Source organism: Zonotrichia albicollis, chromosome 12, assembly GCF_047830755.1.
Source record: "Zonotrichia albicollis isolate bZonAlb1 chromosome 12, bZonAlb1.hap1, whole genome shotgun sequence".
In the NCBI taxonomy this organism is placed as follows: domain Eukaryota; kingdom Metazoa; phylum Chordata; class Aves; order Passeriformes; family Passerellidae; genus Zonotrichia; species Zonotrichia albicollis.
The window spans coordinates 13061858-13087165 of record NC_133830.1 but is presented as its reverse complement, the minus strand read 5'-3'; the positions used below and the strand labels follow the sequence as shown (position 1 = coordinate 13087165).

The window sequence follows — 25308 nt, the reverse complement described above, 5'->3', positions numbered from 1 at the left end:
TTTATTTTACTTCCATTACCTTTCATTAACACTTTTCAAGAGCAGCAGTTTTTTGGGTGCTGGTATCTCTAACAGTGTGAGCTCCAAAGGGCTGAGCTTATCAGGACTTTAAATGAGCAATATCTGAGTACAGTGCGCACAGCTCTGTACATGGATATGAGATTGACGCTTCCCATGCTGACACAGCATCCAGAAGTGATGGGATTTCCCTGGGGAAAGTTCCTGAAAGTGTGTGTGTGGGGGGGGGGGGGGGGGGGGTTTGCCTGCATTTCAGAAAAAAAAAGGTAGGATGTGCTAGGAGTTAACCCAAAGGCGAGCAGTAGATGAAGCAAATGAGCTGCTTGGCTGTCAGAGAGCATCTTCTCATGGACCATAATATTAGTTCCTAGATAATAAAATGTAGCTGGAGAGTCTCCTCTCGTGTTTGTTCAAAAGGAGAACTGGATTCCCCTCCTTGTTCTCTGAAGCAAAACCATCCATGAGTTACAGATAGCAGAAAAATATTTATAACCTGTTCACATAAGAAAATTCCTGATGTAATTTCACATCCCATTGTATCAGTCCATTACAGATTTCATTTCACATACTTTTCACTACCTGCTAACAAAAAATCAAACATGTGCATGACATCAGTGTGTGTGCATTTGCAAAAGCAAGTACCAATAATCTAAATGTAAATATGTTTTTAAACTATTCCTGCTGTTGGCCCTAGAGGAGGAATGAATACATGAAATTTCATTCAGTTTTCCAAAACAACTTTTTTTTGAGGCTTTGTTTTTAAAAAAACCCATTAATTTCTAGGAGTTAGATCTTCAGACTTTTAAAGCTTTTTTGAATTATTTCAGTTTGGGCAAGTGAAACCAGAAGAATCAACTGCTTTTGGAGCTTCTGCAAACCTGTGTGCTTTATATTGCTTTTCAATAGAAACAGTGATAGGAACATCAGACCAGGCTGGAAGAAAGGTTCGCTGATATTTGGCAAAACATAATCTCACCTGAGATTATGAGAAACATATAATTTAAACCACTAGTGTCTTGAAGAATGATTTTTTTAAATTGCAATTCATTATCATTAATATAATTTGTAAAAAATTTGTAGCCAGTAAGATTTGTCAGATACTTCCCTTTTACAGAATTACACATAATACTCTTAACTTCCATTTTTTCAAACACATTTTTAATGCTTCTTGTGTTCCACTGATAATTTATGGATTAAATGACCTCAAAACAAATCATCACTTGAAGTGTCAACCAACATCTTCATGTCGTTTCAGAAAACCTTCATGAGTTTCAGTAGAAAACACATTGTGTGGGTTCCCTACAGCTGTTATACTGGTACCAGTGAAATATAAATGAAATTGATGTGAACATAAATATGTTCAGTTTGTGGTTCTTTGATATTAACTATGGAGACTTGCAATTTGAATGTTTTTTGTTTGTTTTGTTTTGTTGTTTTTTTTTTTTTTTTTGTTTGCCATGTGTATTCCTCACATTATACAAGCATCTTTCTCTTTAAATGATTTAAAATATGACTATGGGATCTCTTCAATTTAATTAGTTGTGGGTTTTTTTTTATTTTAGGGTTTAACTTTCTCCTTTTATAGTGAAATCTTTTCTTCCTGACTAATTTTAAAGAATAATTTTGAAGGAATTTAGCATGCTGGGTTTATTTTTTTTCTCTTTCCCAGCTGTAGGTATCCAGATGAAACTTGAATTTTTCCAGCGGAAATTTTGGACTGCAAGCAGACAGGTACGTTTTAAATTGAAGGCTTCTTTTTTCATTGAATCCACAACAGTTTTTAAACTCTGAAAATGAAGATCTTGACAGAAGCAAAATATTGTAAAGAAACAATGTATTTGAAGATTTGTTCTGGTTTTACATTTGGATACAGGAAAGGCGAATTCAGTGATGAAGAGCAGTTGCTTGATTTTTGGAAGCAAGTTGAAAGTTTATTAATTTTTGGCCCCAATACATAAGGAATTACATTGTTGGTGCATGATTTTCTCCCTTAGAGAAAGTGTAAACAGAAGTGTGGAATTTGTTTCTAGTGACAGCAGAATTGTGACTTCTCACCTAGGTGTTCTCTCTAACACTAAGTAACTGTAAGATCACACAGTTAACAAAACTACATTACTGAATCATGGTTGGCACTGACACTGCTCAATAAAATGTACCTAAACCATTCACGGATAATAGAATTTGTACTCACTGAAGAGGAAAATCAGGTACTTTCTGAGAATTAGGAGATGCCATCCCTGGTTTGAGAATCGATTGGAGCTGTGCTGTTACAGAAAATAGACCCTGCCCCACCTCTGCTGGAGAATCTTCTCTCATCTATGAATGGCCTCAAAAATTAAGAGTATGGAGGAGATTGTGGTGTTTAAAGCAGCTGAAATAGTTACAGTGTGAATGAGCCCTTTCTCTGCAGAGAGAAACAGAACACGTTTGATGAATAATTCAAAAGTTTGCAAGTCATTTTTAGAAGTAATTTAGATGAGGATGTTTAATCAATATCAACTCCTTTAAAATTTTGCTCATATGAATTTATATAAAGTTTTATTTTTTAATAATCAAAGAGAGAATTGAAAATATTGATTTTTTTTTTTTATCCTCTCTAGTGTGCATCTCTCGATGGCAGATGTGCTATCAGTTGTGATGATGAAGTAAGTATTTAACAGATTTTTTTCCATTGTATACCTCTACTCCAGTAAAAGATACAGCTGATGAATTTAATTTGAGCATCTCATTGTACCTTATGGTCTTTATCACCTTGTAAATATTACACTGTTTGGATAGGGAGACTTTTTTTACGCCTGTTACAGGTACCCACTGAATTACAAAGTTGACTCCAGTACCTCAAATATGTGCTGCAATAATTTCTGCTTTGTGAATCCAGTTTGGGAAATAGTTTGCAACAGTGCTAAGGCATTTGTTTACCACTTTATTGTTAATGAAGAAAAAAAAAAGGCCACTAGCAGTTTAAAGTCTTCAGCTGGACACCAGCAGGAACCATACATATAGAAATTTAGTAATAGTGTGGACATTGCTGATTTACAGATTCCAGACTTTTCCTTAATGATGAAACACACTGTTAATAGGACTCTAACAAATATCACAGCTCCTCTGGTGAGTCTGTTGACTTTCACAGCTTCTCTCAATAGCAAGAAAATATCTGCTGAACATTTATAGTATAAATTAAAGCATTTAAAAGTAAACATGAAGACATTAATGCAAATTGAATGGTACAATAGTCAATAAATATTAATGACTATTAATAATAACACGATAATTGTAAGTATAATTAAAAATAAAGGGAGTCAAGTGATGAGTGTGTGATACCTTTGATCCTAAAATCAAGACAACCCATTAATTAAAAATACTGTCTTTTTCTTGAGAGCTTTGAATTTGCTCATTTGTTCTTGTTTTCCTGATGCCTCATGTTTTATTTGCATGTTCTGTTTTCTTTCTATTTCATTTTTGGTTTCTTAACCCACATTACATTCCATTACTGTTATTGTATGCTGGAGCTGTGAAAAATACATAGAGGACTTAAACTGCATCAAAGTTTCTGTAGTTCAGATGTGTTCTCAGACCTCAGTTAACATTCTTGCTGTGTTTATTCTGGACTTCATGCCTGCAGTTTTACAAGCTCAGGGACTCTCCACCTATGCAACGTTCCCTTGAAATCTGAAATTCACTGAACTTGAACCTTTGGGCAAACCTGAGCATAGTTCCCTTCCAATACCTGTGAAACATTGTGAATTAGAGCTCTTTCATACAGCTCTAGTCTATGCAAATGCTATTATCCCATGCATAAAACTTGTATCAGAAATCTGAGATTTGCCAGTAATAAGTAAATGTATTCCGCTGCCCTTTGTCCATGCTAAAGTTAAATTACAAGCTGTTTCTCTCACACAGTAGTAATACTGGAAGTTATTTATCTTGCTGGCAAGTGGTGAATGAATGGTTCTAAATTAATTTTTTTTCCTAGTTAATATTTCTAAAATGGATTGAAATTGAAACCCTCTTATCTTCACATTCCACAAAAAATATATAGATTCCATTATGCCTGTTTACAATAACAGTGCTAAAAAATTAATTTCTTTTATAGTGATACAAATGTGCTAGTGAGTAACCAAATCTTACAATTTGAGACATGGCCACTAATTCTTGAATTGAGCCAGTCTTTTCCCAACAGCACATAAGCCATAAACTGTGAAATTAAGCCTACACTTTTTCTTGTCCAGCATGACCTCTTTTATTTATTTTCTATACTATGGAGAAATATTGTTTCTAAAGCAGTATCTTTATAATAATCTTTCATGCATGAGGACTGCAAATATGTATCCTCAGAAGATCTCAGTGTTGACTCAGCTCCTCTCCTGTGCAGTCAGTGGGAGGTTTCAAGCTGGTTTTGGGGAGAGCAGAGCTGTGCAGTTGGAGCCTGAATCTGAAATTCCATCCTTCACAGCCCATTGGGCTGGAGGAGCTGCCTCTCTGAGTGCATCAGCTCTGCTCAGTTCCTGCCCAGCACCAGCAGCTTTTCACATTGCATCTGCCAGCTTTGGGCTTTCTAGCACACCAAAGGTGGAAAATGAGTTGTTTAACTTCCTTTCTGACAGGTTTTCTGTCACTGGGCCTGCCTGTACCTTGGGTTTTCCTTTTAGAGTGAATATCCTGCAATTGCATGTTCATTCTCAACTTTTGCCTGATTTCAGCTTCAGGTTTTTTTAAAACCTCCACTTCAAGCTAGCATTTCTGCAAGTTTCTCCTCTTTGGCCCCATAGGAAAGTGCTAATATGTGGTCAGAATGAGAATCAGGCACATCTGGGCATCTCTGGAAACATCAGACTGCATTTTCACAACTTGCACAGCTACAGCTGCACGGGGCTGCTTTCCCCCCTAAAACAGCACAGTGATCTTGCCGGATGTGCAGAGCACAGCAGAAATCATAATTTGTCATATTTCTGTAAAAATCTCCCCATTTGCTGCAGGAAAGGTTTTGAATCCAAAACAAAGCCAGGAGGATTCCTGTATTGAAAGCCATTTTCAGCTTATTTTTTTCGTTTTATACAAATGTCATGGAAAATTCAATAAGCAAAGATAAAAATGTTGCTGATTTAGACCAACAATAGAAATACAATAAAGATTTAACACTGAGATAGTTATTTGGCAAACCTGAGGAGAAAGTGGGTTATATCAAGGTTTCAGGGTTTGAGTTAAACCTCATGTTGAAACTCTGAAGTGCAGTAATTAAAACTTTGCCTGTAGCAAGTAATTCTGTGAGGTTAAAATGGTGCATGTGTGTGTGGAGGGAAGCTCTGATTTGGCTGTACCTTGTTTTATACAGTTCAGACGTCTGACCTACCAAAAGCTAACAGTCCTGCCTCTAAACCCAGTTCCCAATTAAAAAATACAATTTGAAAAGCTTTAGGAGACCTGTGGGGCCTCTTTTACAGAAGTTTCTGGTCCCATCCCCCAATGAACAAATTAAAAAATACTGCCTGGTCCCCTGTTGGTCCTGCAGGCTGACACTGTGTTTTCATTAGTACATCGTTAGGGTAATGACATTGTGCTGATGTTTTTCTCCAAGTACAGGAGAAGCCATCAGGAGCACTGAAGTTCTCTGCCTTTGCAAACTTTGCTATAAGGAAAACTTTTAAGAAGGGATTATGAAACCACAAAATTTTGGTTTTTATGTTTGTTTGTAATTATATTATATCCTCCAATTCTGTACACATCTTTGTTTAGTTTTGCATGAAAAAAGCATACAAATTAAATTGGATGATATCCCATAACCAAGACTACACTTATTTTGAATTTATGTAAGCCTTATAAAAACCTGAATGTTTTAGCCATTTAGAATTGACTTAGAAGTAAAGTATATAATTAACTTATTGCTGTGTCCTAAAATCAAAAATTAAAATAGTATTTTATTATTTTTCAGACAATCAACTGTTACCTAATAGATAACAATGGATTTATTTTAGTGTCTGAAGACTATCAACAGGTAAGTCTAAGATTTTTTGTTAAGACTTCTCATGTAATATATTAATCTAAAATTACTTTTTTTAAAATAGGCCACCATCTGAAAATGGAAAGGAATTAGCAACATAAAAAAAATTCCCTCTACAAAGAATATAAGCTTTATTCTCACTGGAGCTCAGTTTCTTTCTCCCATTGGAGCAGGGTCTGTTCTTAAACTCATAAATGTTCTCTTTAAAGACCTTTCTTGCTGCAGAAATGTCTGTCTTCTCTAAGAGGCTTTTACTCCAAGAAAAAAAAAATCCCTGTGCCATTTTTGTCACATGGAAAGGCTGGGAAGGGAGAGGGGGAGGACACAGAGCTTTTACATTCAAACTTAAGATAATGAGTTTTTACAGAGCTGTTGGCTGAAGAGTTTGTTTTCTGAAGGGGATTAAAGGCATTGGAGGATTAAAATCAGGCCCTCAGCATCACAATGGAGAGGACCAGAAATATGATTATCACAGAATCATAAAATGTTTTGCTCAATCCTGCAAACCTTGTGAAGGAACCATCACCATTTTCATTAACTTTTGCCTGAAAACTGCTGGGATGGTGCCTCAGCAGTTTTCATGCCAGGATTGTCTGAGGTTGAATTGTTTTCATGTGTTGGGACTGTGAATGGGAATAGCCACACTCCTATTTTGCCCTTAGCTGAATTTTGTTATGATGAGCATGACCTAAGAAATACACTCATTATGGAATAATCTTGATACACTGAAAACCTGTTTGCCCATTTCCCCTTTAGTTGTTGGTGCTATTTACAGATGCAGAGCTGGGACTTGTGCCAGTGATTGGCCAGCTCATAGCTGGCTATGGCCAGTGATGATTAAGAAGAGATGTTTGTTTTGGTAGTCACCTGATAAAAGCCATTTCTATTCCTGTGAATAATTTGGACAACTGTTGCACCAGAAGTAGGCTGGAAATGTATTCTGACCTGTTTTATTAGTTAAATATATCCAGGTCAAAGAGGGGCAGCAGGGAAGTCTCTATGTTTATGTAAATTTTTAATAAGATTATATTAGTGTATGTCTATTTTATATATAGTATAGTGTATATTTTATATACAGTGTAGTGTACATATATTTTATATATGTATAGTGAGTAAACAGACTGTTGTCGGTAGAGGAGGAGTAGAGAAATGGGATGATGCCTTACCAATTCCTGACCTATCTGGGGTTGCTTCAGCACTGTTTTTCTATCTATCAGCTTTCCAAACATGACCTGAACTGCTCCAAGAATCAGGTTTGTGGGGCAGAGTAGTTCTGAATTGCAACTAAATCCTGATGTATTAAAAAAATGCTAACCTGAATGTAACTGCTTGGGGGAGAGCTGGCATTTACAAAGGGAGCTTTTGTAGAGAGAACTGTCACTGAAATGTCTTCATCAGACTGGTGCACAAGCTGACAAATCAGGTTTATTGCTATCTAAGGTTATGTGAGGCATTTATGGTTTGGAGTTTCTTGACGTTGCCTGCCTCTCCAATCGTTAGGGTAATCTTTCTTCATCAGTCAGCCAGGGCTATTGAAGCTGGTATTTTTAGTCATGTTCCTTGTGTTTCTAGGAGACTTTACATACCCATATGTTTTGGAAAATGTTCCAAGGTTCCCCTGAGGAAAGGAAGGGGGAAAAAAGGCAATACTTGCCTTTTAGGTGGAGGAATGCCTTTTTTTAGCTGGGGCTGTAACTTTTCTGCCTGCCAACTCCCAGGTGCATACTTGAGGTCAGCTAAGTTCCTTGTAATGGAATTGGGGTTTAGTTCATACAAAACCTATGGAATCCATGCAATTTGAGAGTGTAGTGCCCTTTCCCCCTCATAAATTGTGGGATTTCTCCCTTTAAACAATGAAGAGAAATATCCAGTCCTCCTGGGAGCTGAGGCTCTAAAATAAAACAGGTCTTCCCAAGGTAGAAAAGTGCTGTACTTGCAAGATTTTCCACTGTCACAGGAATGGCTGCAGATGACGGAGTCACTTCCATCTTGCTGACCAAATTTATAACAGCAATGTTTGTTTTCTCAACAGAGATTTATTTTTATTAGTCCACAAGTACTGAATAGGGACAAAATGAGTAATTCATCAAGCTGAGTGGTTTTAAGTATGAAATGACTCTGAATGAAGTTAAAATTTATAGGATTGATGAAATGTACTGTTCCAGCTCCTTAAACAGGTCATACAGGAATTATAAACAATGTTTTTTAATGACTGTTTATGAAATCCTCTCACAACCTGTTTATATCTTTTTTTGAGTAACATTTTAATCACAAGAGTTTGTGATCAGATTAGTGTGTTTTCCTTACAAGCTTTAGGTTTGGAAGGCTTTTATTTTTGACATTGGATGTTATATAATGTACCTCAATATATTGTTTAAGCTCTCACATCTGCTCAGGGGCAATAATATAATCCCAACAATTTGCCCTGACTGGGAAGTCCTTTTCAGGTTTTATGTAGCAGCAGTCCTGAAAACCTGTCTGTGTAGCTGTCAAAGCCACTCTTGCCAGATCCTGAATATGCCAGTTTAAACTGCATCCAGTGTTGTTTTGCATTTATCCACACTTTTGGTAATTCCTTGCATTTTCCCCTTACAGACTGGTTACTTTTTTGGGGAGGTTGAAGGGGCTGTGATGAACAAGTTACTATCAATGGGCTCTTTTAAGAGGTAAGAATTAACATTTTATCTCTTAAAAAATTTTCTAACAAAAAAATCAAAATCATGTATAAAGAAGCCAAGAGTGGCAGTGTGGCTGGATTCTCATCTGTACCTCTGTATCTTTTCTGTACAACCTGAGTGTAATTTGATTCCATACACATCAAATATTGAGAGTATTGGAGTCAGCCTAGAGTGCGTTTCTCATTAAACAATGGTTTATTTGACAGCAATGCTAAAACTGTCCTTTTCCTCTTCCCACTGGGCTCAGGTGGAAAAGAGATTGGGCCATATCCACTACTGAGCAGTTTTATGCAGCTCTAAAGCAAAACATTTGTGCCACATTATCATTTTGACCTGTAAAAAGTTGGAGATTGCTTGAGCTAGACAGTGCAAAATGTCCTGCTATTGAAGGGAAAATGTGTTCTCCCAGTAATCCATCTCCATTCATACGCTAACTTACCTTTGAACGTGGTTGTGACTATTGACCTGGTCTCACTATCATGGTGACATTCAAAACTAACAGTGATTTTATGTGTTGTCCTTTGAAATAAATTATGCACTCTGAGGAATTAAGAATAAAATTTCCTTTTAACCTGTAACTCACCACTGGAGTCTTCCTGGCTTTCATGAGGTCTAAGAATTGTTCATGTGGTCAAAGAGCTGTTCTGTACCCCTTTGTCCTCTTCAGCACAAGAAAATTCCTTTTATACTTTTCCTTTATTTTCCTGTGCATTTCTAGTATGAATAAAAAGAGATATCCCTGCTGCCATCCATCACTGAGTTTAGTTCCTACCTGTGAGGGTTGTGCAGAGCCTCTCTGAATCTCTCTCTGGTTTGTGGGCTTGCTTGGTAAATCAGCTCCCTTAAGCTGTGTCTGTGCATGGCAGCTGAGTACCACTCCCAGTGAATGACTGACCTGAAATGTGAGCATCTAGCACTCATGGAATCATCCCCAATCCTAGTTTTCTGAGGGTGGTGACTTTTTTGCATTTAGCACTACATTTTTAACATATGCTGTAGAAGGAAGTGAAGTAATACCACTGTTTATAAACTGGATTTGGCAATGAAAGGATCTGTTTGGACAAGAGATGAAGCATTTTATTTAATGCAAAGGACAAAATACAATCAAAACCAAGGGATAATGCTTTAACTTGTCCCAATTTGTTTAGTCCTGCCCCACAAAGCATTTCAAACAAAACATCTAGTCAGTGATTGACAGTGGTGGGTACCACCATTGAGAAAACAGGCATAGCTCGAGAGCTGTGAGTGGATCTTTGGACTAGACCATTGGTTAGGATTTTGCTGGTCTTGTACTTCATTATTGGAGATAATGAAGGCATAAGGTCAGTGTAGCTGAGCTGCATACTAAGGAAAATGTAAGCACAATGAGCCAATTATTCAACCATGATAAACTGACCATTGCAAATCAGTTAAAGATGGGACAGAATCAAAGTGGAGTAATTGCAAGTGAGCAACTTCCCCTACAGCAGATAGCAGCAGCAAAAACAACCCCAACAAACTGTCTTTGAGCTGTGCTAGATGAGGCCTTTAAATAATTTATTCCAGCAATATGAAGAAGAAATCTTTGCTGGTTCTCAAGAAAAATAGATGCATTCACAATATTTGTAAGATTATTAAATTGTCTGGGTGGGGATTGTATTTTGGTTTTCCAACACTTATTTATATGAGATAGGAGTTAAATAAAAAGGATGCTTCGTTCAATGGCAATATCTGTCAGTAGTGGCATTTCCCTGAGAGCACCAGGTGGACCTTGCACACATTATATTGTCCTTGCTGCTCTTACCATGGGGGCAGAGCAGAGAGAGAGCTCTGTCATAGCATTTCCTTCTGATAATGCCCAGAGCATCCTTCCCTGCAATTGGCTTCTTACATGGCATGTACACATTCCAGCAGGTGAATTTTATAACCCTGCCCTCTGGAGCTGGTTGTGCTCCCTCTGGGGTGGGTTTAGAAGGCTCTGTGTAGCCTGATGTGCCCTGCAGAAGATTTGCTGTCAGCCCCAGCAGCCTGGGGCTGGAGTCCCCTCTGCCTCCAGTGCAGGGATCCGAGTGGCAGTGCCAGTGTGTGCTCCCACCTTGTGATTCCTGCCAAGCCTCTGCACCCACAAAGGGAATGAAATAACTCTTTGTCTGCTCTCCCAACTACTGCAGACTTGGAGTGATATAGAAGTGCTTTGTAGGATTGAGATGGAAGTGCTAAACAAAAGGGGGTTGTTTGCTGCTGACTGTATTTCTTTTCAACCTGCAGCAGGATGAAATTCAATTTTTATGTTGGCTGTTTATTTTTTAAAGTGAACTTAAATACCTCCTTCCCTCCTCAATTTCTTTAAACTCAGTACTTCTTTTGAATAATGTGTGCATAAGTATGTATGTATATTTTCTTAGTTTATGGGGTTTATAATTACGGAGAAAAACTATATCAGTGCCTGCACAGCAACGTGACATGCTCTATGATTTCATTTAGCAAAATTATGTTTATCTTATACCTTAAGTATTGCACACAGTTAAATAATTTAAATATGATTTAAATGTATTATTAAATAAATTAGGATGTGCTTATGGAAAAGTATCTGCTTCACATAACTTAGAAAAGTTTCTTTATGTTTTTCTCAGCACTTTGTTTATATAAAAACAGTGAAAAAAAATTCAACAACTCAAACCATGAAAATCTAAAAACCAACACTAACATCAGGAAAATTAAGGGCTATCAAAGCAATGAGATCCCTAAAGAAATAAGCATAATAAATCTCTAAGAGAAAATGAAACATCTCTTGACTTCCAAACACTTTCACCTTTCCAGCAAGAGGAAAACTGAGCAATTCTGTATGAAAAATATGGAAGCAGCATCATTTCCTCTTACCGTTCTCTTTCCAGCAAGCATCCTCTTACACAGACGAGTCTATGCATTGGTATTTGGCATTTAGTAATTTTGTAATTTTGGTATTTGTCAATATTGGCATTTGGCCAGGTTGTCAGGATGTAGGGCTGAGGTGGCACACCCCTGAAATGCAGCTTTCCCAGGAGCTGAGGCTCATTCTATCAACTTCTTGCTGCTCTGAGAGCTTCTGTTGTTTCCTAATTTTTCCTGTAGTGCAGATCCTTCACCTGTGCTCTCCATGTGCACCAAGAGGCAGAATTTCATCTGTCTGCCTTGATTTGCTTTATAAGCAAAACCTAGCAAGTGCTTTTTACCCCAGGGTATGAGAATAAAAGAAATTCAGAACTTTGTTCTTCTCCCAGAAAGTAGTTTAGTAAATTCTTAAATCCAAATCATGAGAATAGTAACTGGTTGCTTAACAACAGGACACAGTTTTCACTGATGCAGCACAGCCTCCAAATTAAGGATATTTTTGCTATTTTGGCCAGTATTTAATATTTAAGCATTTTATTGAGATATTCTTAATATTCCTAATATCTTAATATTCTTTTTTTTTTGTGCTAAATTGACACATTTAAAATTTGTGTTTATTTTCATGTGAATTTTTACAGTCATGGATTTTTACATTCATGAATTTAGCTGCCTATTAATTGGGCAAATCTTACATGTATGCTTTGGAGAAGACCAGACATAGACTGCAGGAACATTCTAAATTGCAGTTTTTGGACTTGGCATTAGACAAATTGTCATTACCAACAAGGTTTACTTTTTATTTCAGCATTTACTAAATGTGCATCTGGTACCTGCACACTGAAACTCCCACGTTGCTGTGGGGTATGTTTTCTGCCCATATTTTCATCCTGTGATATCTAAAATTAATGTCTTTAATCTGAGTTTTAGGCATTGTTTGACTTTGTCTCTGTAAATATTACTTTTAAAGCAGTGTATTCATATACAGAATCAGTTTATACACTTAAGGAGAAACACAGGCATATTTGTTACATAAAGAAGTTTTCATTCCATATTCTGTAAATACAGGCTGAGTTGTAGTTTTTATACATGTTATTCCTTGAGAACATTGGCAATTGGGAATAGCTGAGCAATAAAAGCAAAGATACGTGATGACGAGTTTGTTTTGTCAAAGTGCTGTAATTTAGATTTATTCTTTCCACCGATTTTGATGAAAGGTATTACCCTGGCAGCTTCTGGACACTGATAATGTCAGTGCAGGTGTGAGAGCCAGAGCAGCAACAGCCTGGGGTTTCCTGCAGTGTCCTGCTGTCTCCCCACAGGAGCCTCTCTAGGCTTAGGAGCTGCTTTGCCCTCGCACCATTCAGCACTGTCCCTCTTTCCCTTCCTTGTGACAATGCCAGACAGGCTGCACATCTTAGGTCTCAGTTATGAGCATCTTTCCACCACAATCTAGCTATAGTCATCACTAATTTTCCCACAGACTCCTGAATAAAGCATAGGGTCAACAATTAGGATTTCTGTATTATTGGCTTGCTTTGTTCAGCTCTTTAAAACATTTTTTTCTTTTCCTATAGACTGGATGTTCACTTCCATGGTAAAAAGCTTATCTTTCCTACACATTATTTGAAATCTTGAACTGCTGACAAAACATTTGAAATTTTATGCATTGAAGACCTTTCAGCTGCTACAATTGTCATTTGTGGTATTTTATACTACCAAGTAGAAATCCATGGGTGTGATGAAAACCTGGCTGAAAGCAATAGAAATTGCATCTGCCAAAATATCCTGTGCTGCTTGTAGGTCTTGGAAGTTTAATTTTCTTGAACCACATTCAGTACTCAGTCATAAGTGCTCAAAAGTAGGAGAGTGGCATTTACTGTATCAGGAAATTGGCAATAAAAGGGTTTTCAGTAAGATGTGTTTGGCTGCTGAAGTTACATAAACTGACAGTGCACATTTTGGTTGTGCTAAATAGCTGATGCTGAAGACAGTTGCTCTCTGGATTTCAGGTGTGGAGGGGGACAGTGTGGTGGTCTCAGAAAGTCTCAGGAATGTCTTCTGTAGCAAGAGCAGAGTTCCCTGGGAGGTGCTGTGGTACAGAGCATGGATTTGGGCACACAGGTGGGCTTAGGAAGTTGTGTTCCCTTGCTATCATCAGCTGGACACAGCATGGTCACTATATATAATAGTATTATAAGAGTAGTTGATTAACACTGCTTAGCAGAATAATGAAGTCCACTGGCTGACCATGAAGTTTTGCTGTCTGAAACTCAAAGGTGGGACACTTTCAAACATGGAACCAAGATTAATAAATATATTGAAAAAAACATTTACAATGAATACAGGCAAAACGATGTATTCTGCTTCTAAGGCTAGGTAGTAAATGAAGGAAGATGAGATTCTTTTATCCATATGGAAATCCATATGGAATTTCTTGATACTCTGCACAGAGCACATGAACACCTGTAAACTGCCCTTTTCTATGCATTTATCTCTTGCCTCCATCACTGGGTGGCCCAGGTGCACACACGACACCACCGTGCTTGGATCCCAAGGAATAAAATAGTGGCTAAGGCTGGAAGGGCTGAGCTCTACAAATTCCTTTCCAAGGGCTGGATCCTGAGCATGGCTAAAGGATGAGGAAGAAGGAAGGGCAAAGCTAGGGGAAGTGGTGTATTTCTGCATGCCCCAGAGGCAGCACAGCTTACACGGTGTACTGCTCTGTTTGTCTTGGCAGATCTGGGGCGCGGATCTGGCCGCGGGCGGGATGCTGCCAAGGATGGTCAGTGTGCGACTCACACCATGTTTAGGTCTCTAGTTATGTTTTGTCTCCCATGTGCCTCTCTCTGCCAGTCCACACAACAATGCCTTCCTAGGCATTGCTGTTCTCAGCAAAAGAGAAAAACAATGATGTAAGCAGTATGACCATGTGCTAAATGTTCAGTTGAAGCTGCGACATCCAATATGTTAGAGATTTTGTCTGTAAGCCAGAAAGAAAATATAGACATAATAAAGAAGCTTTTAGTGATGATTGCTGTCACAAAATTAGATCAGAAAAAAAATATATAGTCTACCCCAATGGAATACAGCATTTTATTGGTACAACTTGCAAGGTTTCATGGCATGCAGTGCAGAATGCCTCATGGTGATGCTGAGTGCATTTCATGACCCGGTTTTGGCAGCTTCTGGGACATCCTCTGTGTAGCTGAATTTGTGTGCTTTTCTTTCCTCTCCACTTAGAAGCAAGGCACACATTGCAAAACATTTTAGTTCCATCTCATACCTCTATTAACCATCTCTGTTCAGTTGTGTTCCCTTGTCTCTCTGATGATGCACAAGTCAAATGGAAATGTTTCAAATAACAATTGTGAGTTCTATATATTTACACTTGTTACAAATTATCAGTTAAAGATCCTTTACATCTTCTACAGATTTTAAATGTTTTCTTTATGTGGATGGAAAAAGTTTATTGATTGTTCTATGGACAGACATATTTAGAGAAATAATCACAATAATTCCATGTACTAGCTCTGAGTTCTGGATTTTACATTTAGATCTCTGAAGTGTTTCGATGATGAGTAAGATTGCAAGCATAAGTAAATTTCCCTGTTTACTATGCATCTGAGGAGGCTTCTAGCATAAGTTGATTACAGCAAGTATCTGGAATATTTTGCCTTCCTGAAAATAAGTCAAGCAAAACCATCCTGCTTCAAGTATCTGTACTGTCAATGCACTGAAATTCCACCTCTGTCTCCTTCAGAAGCAATGCCGTGTTCAAAGCAGTTGTGTACTGAGATGCTGGGACTGTAGAAGAGTGTTTCTGCTTTTCCTGCAGTTTGAGTGGTCTGTTGTGAGAAGCCTCTCAAATGCATAGGCTCTTTGACTTTCTGGGGCTCAATGTGCTGATCTTAGTCCAGAACCAATTGTTTAAGCATTGTGTTGGATGTGTACTCTCCTCCTCCCCACATTGTTTATGCCATTGTATGTTACACTCTCTGCATATCTTCCCTGGTTCCTCCCAGTTATGCTTTTGCTTTGTTCTGTAGTCTGCTAAAATCCTTACAAAGTTTTCACAGTATTTCTTACACTCTTCCATATAACCTGTATTTTAACAGTCCCATTCCCTCTTTCCCCCCAAGCTGTTACAATTTTTTTTTTCCTGTCCACTTTGTGAGCAGAATGTTCCATATCATAATTTTTATTCCACTGCGTTTTCTTCTTTTAGTCAAGCAGTTTTCTGTTCTTCCCTGTAGAATTACCCTTTATGACTACCAGGCCATGTGTAGGACAAACAAAGAGAGTAGCGACAGTGCCCATAGCTTACTGGACGTAAGTACAGCACCTCTCATGAGCATCTTTCCATGCCATCATCAAGAAAATTGCTGCAAATATCTCAGGGCTATTGTAAGAGTGTTATTTTGATTTGGAATGCTTACAGCTCCTCATGTTTATCCCAGAGCATACAAAGGATGGTCCATTATAAACGAACACAAAGTGTTCTGGTTTTTCGAGTTCAATCATTTTAATGCTGGGCCACCATTTCTGAGGTTCTGTCAGAATATTTTTTGCACTGTGTGAATTTGCCTTCTTAGGAATTTGTAAATTTGGCAATAGATTGTGTTTTGTCTGGGGGACTGGAATCACATATTCCTTTTCTCTATGTAAATATGTAATTAAAATTTGATAGTTTTTTTATACAAAAGGAATGGTTCATTGACAAGGCATGCAAGTCAGTGATTTTAAAAATTCCTTTTCTCTAGTATTTAAACATGTCTTTTATAGCAGGATTTTCAATGCACTTTAACCCTTGTGTTGCAATTTGAGTACAAACCCTGTCCCTCTGCCAGGCTGGATTAGAGACAACCTGGGTCTTGCCAAGGCAACACTTCCTTATTGCTAAATCCTCTATCAGGGTAATATCCCAAGGATGCTTTGTGATGCATCCATTTTACTGATTGTTGTAATAATCTATCAGAACTGATCAGGTGTTAGATAGAGGTTTTGCATATTAAAAAGGAACTGTTTTCAGAAAGAGATGACAAAATAGCACAAAAAAACTCTTAAGTAAAGAGAACAGCAGCAATGCACTGGCAATTTTGCCAGTCTGGAAAAGTTACCTGATATTATTTATTTTTAAATGCACATCTAACTAGAAAAAAACCAAAAAAATGCCATTTAATAATTTTGTACATTTGGGGATGTTTTCATTTACATATTTACATAATTCTGTTTTTCATATGCCTGGACTTATGGCATTTATCTGTTTGTTATCCACTAAAGTCTGAACCCTGAAAAAGACCATCTTCCCATCATAAATACTAGACTGCAATGTGACCTAAACTATTAGTGAAATAGAACAGGCTGCTGTGAAACACATTTGCATGAAATATCTTAAAATATATTACATCTCTGAACAAAAACCTTCTCTCCAAAGACTTGGGACTTCAGTTCAGTTTGCCTAAGCACTCAGCATGTAGAGCTGAGGCAGTATCCCTTAAAAAGTGGGATCTAATCCAAAAGGTGTCTTTTTATTATTCCAAATTTTGTCCAGGATATCCAGAAAAAAAGCCCTTGCACCTTTTATGGGATACACTGAGACATGTCAAGGATTTTTTTTATTTAGAGATAGTCAAGCTTTTTAAACCTCAAGAGAATTTTGGTGATCCTCAGTATGAAACATGAACAGAGTTTTAAGTTATTATTTTCCTGTTGATTCAGTCACTTCTATCAACCATGACTATTGAGAAAATGTAAAGAGAACTTGCATTAAAGACACATAGGGCTGATTCCTCATTTTCTTGGGGTTTTTGCCCAGTTTTTTGCATGTCAGATTATTAGACAGTATCCAATATAATTTCTGCTTAAGCAAAAGGTTTGCTTACATAGGTTTATCCTTCCTGTTGAGAATTATGGTTTCATAAATAGAGGAATAGAGATAGGGACAAGAGGGAAACTCCCTAAAAAGTTCCTATTTTAAACAGCATAGAGAAGAGGTATCAGAGATTCTATCCCAGCCTTTTAGACTGTGGGAGTGAGGTGATAAATTAGGGATGGACTGGACTTATAGATCACCTGGTCCATTCGTTTGTCAGAATAGTATTGCTTCTTAACAGCTCTCCAGATAAATACTTTGTTATTTAGCACTTCTTTTGTTTTAATTGCTCCAAGACCTACATGATTCTCCATAGAACCACTTTGCTGCAAATGTAGCAGCACCATGGAGCCACAGAAAAAAATTGTTTTGACTCTCTATGGTGGTTTAAATATGTAGAGAGAAAAAAACTCCTGCAGTTTTTGTTGCAGTTTTTAAAGGAACTGTCTGTGAGTGGAAAAGGCTCCTGAGTAAAATCACATTTCATGAGAATGCATTTATATCAATGTAATTACATGTTTTTTGCACTGGAATTTCAAAACAAAATGTTTTTTCATTTTTTGTAGACATTAATGAATTTTTTTCAGATACACTGGGGTTTGAAATTTGAATTAATTTCTAGTTTTAGAAAATAATTTTCTTAGTGAAAATAATTACTAAAACACATGGTATATTTCACAATAAATAAGTATTCTTCATAAGTAATAATGGATATATTGTTTTACATTATATTTGGCACTATGAAAACAAAAGTATATAGTAAATTTAATTACTTGAGCACGAAATTTCAGGATTTTTGATTTGGAATTAAAATAAATAGGATGTCCCACAGGGCTGACATTTTCTTTTCTTTCATCCCCAGGAAAGTCTTGTAGTTCTTTATCTTTTCCTATAAGACAGGGCTTCACAGGTGAAAATCTTTCCTGTCTCAGACATTTTGCATTCTGCTGGGTTGGGATCTCAGCCTTCCGTGGCACTGACTGAGTCCTTTGGGTCTGAATCCCCTGCACAGAAACTTTCTCTGTGGCCCCTGAAAATGTTACTTGTCCTGTTACTGCTCTGCCTATCAGCACTGCTTCAGTGAGTGCTGCTTTGGGCTGGTTAGGCGTGATTTTAGATATCTGAGGAGTTCTATCATTATGATTTCTGGTTTTTAAAACACTCTGTTTGCATCCAACAGAGTCGGCAGAACTTTATGCAACTAGGACATCCTAACAAAAATGAGGGAGAAATTCCAAATTTCTGGAAACTGACTTTTCTGCCGGGCTTTTTTTCATGAAAGATTAATCCTATTAATAGTCTTTTGAAAAATGAAATATTCCGAATGTATTAGAAGTACTGTCAACAGAGGATTTTCAAAGGATTTGCTGTATTTGTTATGATCCAGAAAAACAGAGGGAGGAGGGAAAAAACTGCTTAAAGTACTTACAACTGGACTGTCAAATGACACAGATAAACATTTAGGTAAATTCAGACTTTTCTGAGCTTAATGAGGCTGAGGTAATGAATAGAGATTTGCATTATAGAGAGGCAAGCCTGTGAATTGCAGCCCAAGAAAAGCTCATTTTATCTGCCCGAGCTGTTCCTCCAGCAATAGCCTGGGAAATAGGAACCCCTAGAGGTTAAAGATTTAAGAATCATTTCCAAAAACTTTCCTTTTTCCACTGATAATCTGTGCATATGACCAAGTATTATAAAAAGAAAATTTCATTACTTATGCATTTTAATAATCAGTATAATAATATTTCTTGATCCCTAAAAAAGGAGGGTTTTATGCTCCATATGCATTTGAATATCTAAAGGATGGTTTTTACATGAAGAATTCAGTTAAGCTATAAATGCTGCATGTTTTGACATTTTATTAAATGAGTTTCTTCTCTCCAGCCTTATAATGCCTTCTTTGCTGCAGTAAAGTGGATTATGACTGAACTTGTCTTGTAAGTAGATTTCATCAAGAATGTAACGAATATTTCTATGAATTACTAAATTTTTGTAGTTTTGCATATTTATATTTTTACCTTTTGCATTGTACATGCATTGTGCTGCTTTTCTTGGATGATTTTAAATATGTTAATATTTGTCTTTTTTTTCCCAATTTTGCATTTTGAAATCTGAGAGAATTTTGGCTGCACTTTCACTTTTATCACACTCATGGTCTTCACTTACATCTGCATGGCTTTGTTTAGCAAATCACAATACACAGCCCAAATTTCTTTCTGTGGTTACTGTTAAATTTTAGATTCATGTCTGCCTGTTTGTGATGCTGCTTGGGTGGGCTGCTGTCAGGGGAGAAACTTGTTACCCTGACTCACTGTATGGTTTGTCACTTCATAAAATTCCATAGGAAGGACCCATTGCAGTGCCAGATAAGGTGTACTTGGATGCTGCTGAATTTTTCTATCTCCATTAATTCTTCTAAAATTCCCAGTTAATTCATAATGATCATTATCTTCAGGAGAAGGTGCCTAAGAAATAGCAATATCACATGGAGAAGAGCAAGCCTTAAAATGTGTAGTGTTATTAAGTTATATGATTTATTATTATTATCTGAAAGCAGAGCTGCAGATATGAGTGAATTTTATCTTTACTGACATAAAACTGATTTTTTCTTGCAATCATTTTGTTTAATTGTAAATTGTATGAGCTTTTTTCAAAGTTCAGAATAAGAGTTAAGGAGAATTAAATGAATGGCTGCTGCCAAGGGCAGAGATTGATCTGAAATGCAGCTTTCTAAGTTAATTTGAGGGAAATAAATTGTGGTAAAATGAGACTGATGCTACATTTCACAGTTTTGCAAATGCTAAGAAACCTTCTATATTTATAAGTATTGTAGATTCATGGGCATATGATGAACTGAATATTTGTTTCACATTCTCTACTTTCCAACAACTGATTGGCTGACACTTTTCAGTCCATTCTTCCAAGTAAATCATGATTTATTTTAGTGTTCTTTGCAATTTAGTTAGAGTTGATTAGGCAATGGTTAATTTTTTCTGCTCTTCAAAACAAAACAGCTTTATTATTTCAATTTGAGAATTAATAAAATAAATTATTTTACGTGTGCTCCTGTGTGGTAGCCAGGACAGTTATAATCCCATGGCATTTTGCTGGAGTTAAAATATCCACATGATGGAGAAATAATGTTCAACAGCAAAAATAGAGTGTGCTGCCATACTTTGAGAGTTTTAATGAACACTCCAAATATAATCAATATTTTAAATTAAAAATGGGTAAATCTATGATTTATTGGTGGGGTTAATTTCAGAATAAGTTTTCAGAGGTAAAAAAATAACCCAGTAAAAATATGAGAATAGGAGTAGGTGCTAATCCCAGAGTTATGCCAGTAACTTGAATTTCAGTTCTGTGTTAGCTTTTATTTAAAATAGGATTAACGTTATCAAGCTACTGCCAGTTTAGTATTTGGAAAACATTCTGTGGGGTAATGTGAAAACTCTAATAATTTCTTCAGGTTCCTTGTGGAATTTAATCTATGCAGTTGGTGGCACTCTGATCTAACAGCCAAAGGTAAGTGTGATTTTTTTTTTTGCCCTGGAATAATGGCAGTAATGTCTAGAGTAATTAGGACTTTTGAAATTCAGATGTGTGTACACTGTTTTAGATTAAATAATAAACATCTGATAATAGTTTTCCTCCCATGCCAGCATTCTCTTTGTTAATGTTTCCTAAAACACAAGAGAATTAAGATCTTCTGTGAATAACCAGTAAGTGCTTGTGTGCACTCTAGGAACACAGTACACAACTAAAGCAGAAAAGATAAAATAGTAGATAATGATTAAATATGTTTTTTTAAAAATATTTCCCTTCATTCCAAAACAATCTTTGTGAATAAAGCAATTACACTGTTTTAGTTATACAGTTTTTTTTTGTTGTTGTTTTTTTTTTTTTTTGTTTTTTTTGCTAGAGCTGCCATAAAATGTAGTGGAGTTATTGTGCTGGAAAATGCCATTTCAAAAAAAGTGTACAGAAATATGACCATCTCTATTATTTCATACAAAAATATTTTTTGAAGCTTAAGATAGTAGATTTTATGCTAAAAAAAGGCTGATCTGTATTTTGTTTTGTTATTTAAAAATAGACATTAAAATGTAGTAAAATTCAATTTATTCAAAATATTTTTTTTTCAATGCAGAAGTTTCATTTGAAATAATGGAAAGTTTTAATAGTTTCACTAAGAATGGGAAGTTTTCAGTGCAAGCTGTCCTTCTATATTTTAACAGACTTTTTATGGCATTTTTAGAAGTGTTTCTCAAAACTAAAGGGCCACTTTACAAGAGCAGTGCTCTTCAAGTGACAATTTAATAGGCAAATTGTTCTGTGTGTCATTGACTGGTTTAAGAATTTAAACCGAATTCTTTCAGCTTCATATTTGCATACTTCTTAGCAAAGCAGGGGATAAAATTGCTGCTTTAGGCTTCATTTAATATTTGCACTGCCTGGATACTAGGCTGTCTTTATGCCAAAATAATATCCTGTCTGAAGATAAAATATCACTCAGGCCCCTAAAACCAAGACCAACTGTTCAGTGATTTCCCTAAGCATGAAGAGAACCATCCCTAGCACTGAGGCTGTGAAGGACAGCCAGGTTTGCTGTGCTGGACCCAGAAAATGCAAATCTGTTCCCTGAGGAGTGGCAGCTGTGCCTGTCCCAGTCCTTGGTGCTTGCAGAGCAGCCAAAGCAGCCAGTGTAGGAAATTTTTTTTTTTAACAAGTGTACGGCACAAATATGTGTTAATATAGCCTGACATGAAACATCCAGTGGAACTTGCATTATATGCTGAAGAAAATCTCTCTCAAACACAACATCCCTCTTCAGCTCATGAAAATGCATGTCCGAGTCATGTTTTAAGAGTGCACTTGTTACAGAAGAGGCAATAATAACTTGCAAACTTTCTTTTATTTAAAACAAAACTATCAGTGCAGCACTTTGATTGACCAGTATTACTGAGAAATTTTCATTCATGGTTTAGTTGACAGTGAAGTTTTAATTTCACAAGTCACTTGCTCCGCTTCTTTGATGAGTTAAGAGTACTAGAAATACCCCCTCAAGATGCTCATTGGAATCTCAGTATTTTCAGAGTAGTGCTTGCCCAGTTCATATCTGGTTCGGTAGCAAGGGATGGTTGTTTGGAAGCAGCATATTTTAGGAGGAAAAAGCAGAAGATATTTCACAAGACAGCAGAAGAGAAAAGCATGTGCTTAGGTATTGTCTAATGTAATGCTATGTTACCACTAAGAGTTGTCATATTTATGACTGCGCTTTATGAAATTAAAATTAATAAACTTGCACATTTATTTTTTACTTAAGAACATTTACCAAAGCTCAGAGGGAAAAAAAAATCAATTCCTCGAGTGGAGAAACTGCTTCCCACTGAAATTGTGATGTTAATAGAATGTGATGTACTGTGAAGATGCTGCAGGGTCAACACACACTGGCTCTTTTGCCAAACTCTGCTATGGAAAATACTTCTGCACAAGATCTTGTAATTGCAATCACATTTGTAAATGAGAGAGAAGAACCCCTAAACCTTGGACAGCCCTATCATCTTCTGGACTCTAATGAGGTGCAGGAAGTGTGAGACCAGTGAATCTTTTCAGCCTCTGTGTTACACAAGCCATATGTTGATACAAGTGAGGGTAGACTCAAAACACAGGTGATAAACTCCAGTCATTCCTGGCAACAGATAAGGAGAACAGAAGAGAAAGGGAAGATGTCAGTAAGCTAGTAAGACAATGTTCTAAAAAATACTGAACTATTAAACATCTCACAACCACAGTGAACACATCAGAGATAACAAAACTTTTCTGACCAGCTTTAGTACTTCCTTTGAGATCTGTGCATTTGGTGGAATAATTTTTTGTGTTTTTATCACATAAAACAAGTGTGAACAGTTCAGAAATGCCTGCCCTGGTGTGATTGGAAATGCAGATGTGGTGGCTCCCCTGGCACTGCTCAGTGGATGCACCACTCACTCTGAAACAGATCATCTCCAGGGAAGGTCTGTCAAGCCCAAGAGCCTGTTCTGTGTAATCTATTTTTGTCATACCTCATCTTGTTTTCCTGCTTAGCAATTAGTTTAAGATAGGGCTAACATTTGTGCTGATGTGCAAAGTGTATCTCTGTGTTAAGGAACAATGAAGGGGTGGGGAGGAAAAAGAAAGGGAATGAGGGAGAAACATTTTGTGACAGATACTTCAGAGTGAGAGCCAGAAGAGCTGCTGTCCTGTAGTTTGACCTTGAACCAGCCCCATTGCTTCCTGGTAACTCAGCTTCCCAATCTTTAGGATTGAAAGAGTGACACTTTTTCCTTGCATTGCAAAGACTTCAAATTAAAGGTGCTACGGAGTCTTAATTATTACTATTTTGGGAAGCAGATAACAAACATTGCTGTTGGGTAAAGTAACTCTTCTGGCTCTCCCACCCACAGAGTTATTTTAACTGATGAAACCCTACAAAGATTCCCAAGCTGTAATATAAAATAGATGTTTTGGCTTCAGTAAAATATACCACAATTTACATACCAAATAAATGTAAACTCCCATGAATAAAGGTTAGTGATGCACAGCACCACTGAGATAAAAGTGGCAGTAAATCCATCTTGGATCTAAACAGAAAGAATAAAAACTCATGCGTAAATGTAAAGTAGGTTGGCAATGGCTAAACCATTAATAGCTACTTTAACAGCAATATCTTGCAAAATTACATTCTCTGGATAAACTTTTTTTTTTTAATTTAATTGAAAAAATAGCGTTATGCACTGCCTAGGAAATCTCACAGGGTGGCAGAAGCTGAGTAACATTTCCGTTCTCTGCGAGCTCTGTAACACAGCATCTCATGTTGTTCACAATTTTGTGTGCTGTTCCCCTCATGTTAACATCAAGATGTTTTTTGCTGTGCCTATAGCTCAGAGGCTGAAGCAGACCCTGGAGCCCTGTGACACAGAGTACCCAGCCTTTGTTTCCGAGCGCACCATAAAGGAGACCACGGGGAACATTGCTTGTGATGACTGTTTCAAGTAAGCCCTTTCCATTTTTTTAAATTTTTTTTTAATACAACTGTTTGTGACAAAGCAATAAAACTGAATTATTCGAGGCTGTGTTGAAGAATGTACGAGTCTGTTGTGTTTTATCCTAGGTGCTGACCTCTGTCTAGGTGGCATTTCTCCTCTTACAGGGGTCACTTAAAACTTTGATGCTCTTAAATTAAAGCTGTGCCTATTACTTTCGACCAGAAAAAATGACCAAAGTGGTAAAGGTTTATGTTAATTTCAAATAGTAAATGTTTTAATTCTTTTCCTAAATGCAGGCAGCATTCTAAGGCTGTAAGATTTAGATTCAAAAGGTAAGTGCTGTTCAGTCTCCTGTCCAGGAGTGAAACCCTGCTGGATAGGTTAGGAATTCCCTTGTGGTACAGTGAGATCTGGCTGTTTTACTGGAATGCCAAACAGAGTTTCCTTCTTAGAACTGTTAGTCTGAAAGGGTGGGAGACAATGAAATCTGTTCTCCAAACTTCCAGTGCTGGGAAGCTGAGTTAACGATAACAAATCTCACATGACAGTGTTGTCATGTCATTTCTACCAGTGCTCCTGTAAAATCGTCCCTTATAGAGCTAAAAGAAGAGGAAGATTTCAGTCTAGCTTTCCTCTTTTACACTGAAAATGTATTTTCTCTGCATTTGCTGCCCATGTGCTGTGACATTTTGATTGTAGTACTGGTACATTTTAATTGTGAAATTGCATAGGTATTGCTTATGCAAATTTCTGTACTTTGATAAGTCTCTTAATTGGATTTCCTTTATGCTGAGAGGTTGTCATCGCCAGGGAGATTAGTATTTACAGCAATAATTTGTCTATCAATATAAATGTCAGGAAGAA

General features: G+C 36.9%; 1 protein-coding gene across 4 annotated transcripts in view; it reads left to right on the top strand.

The window, feature by feature from the left end:
• The window catches only part of CACNA2D3 (calcium voltage-gated channel auxiliary subunit alpha2delta 3), a 382402-nt gene that overhangs the window by 337657 nt on the left and 19437 nt on the right, over nucleotides 1-25308 (top strand). For 3 of the 4 annotated variants that reach the window (XM_074549898.1, XM_074549897.1, XM_074549896.1), the window contains 8 exons: nucleotides 1688-1749; nucleotides 2619-2663; nucleotides 5948-6010; nucleotides 8612-8682; nucleotides 15798-15873; nucleotides 19301-19353; nucleotides 20886-20941; nucleotides 24339-24450. In XM_074549898.1, coding sequence (XP_074405999.1) covers nucleotides 1688-1749; nucleotides 2619-2663; nucleotides 5948-6010; nucleotides 8612-8682; nucleotides 15798-15873; nucleotides 19301-19353; nucleotides 20886-20941; nucleotides 24339-24450 — 538 coding nt within the window. Of the gene's footprint in view, nucleotides 1-1687; nucleotides 1750-2618; nucleotides 2664-5947; nucleotides 6011-8611; nucleotides 8683-14281; nucleotides 14327-15797; nucleotides 15874-19300; nucleotides 19356-20885; nucleotides 20942-24338; nucleotides 24451-25308 lie in introns of those variants that run through there. The other variant, XR_012582234.1, reaches the window with a different exon arrangement.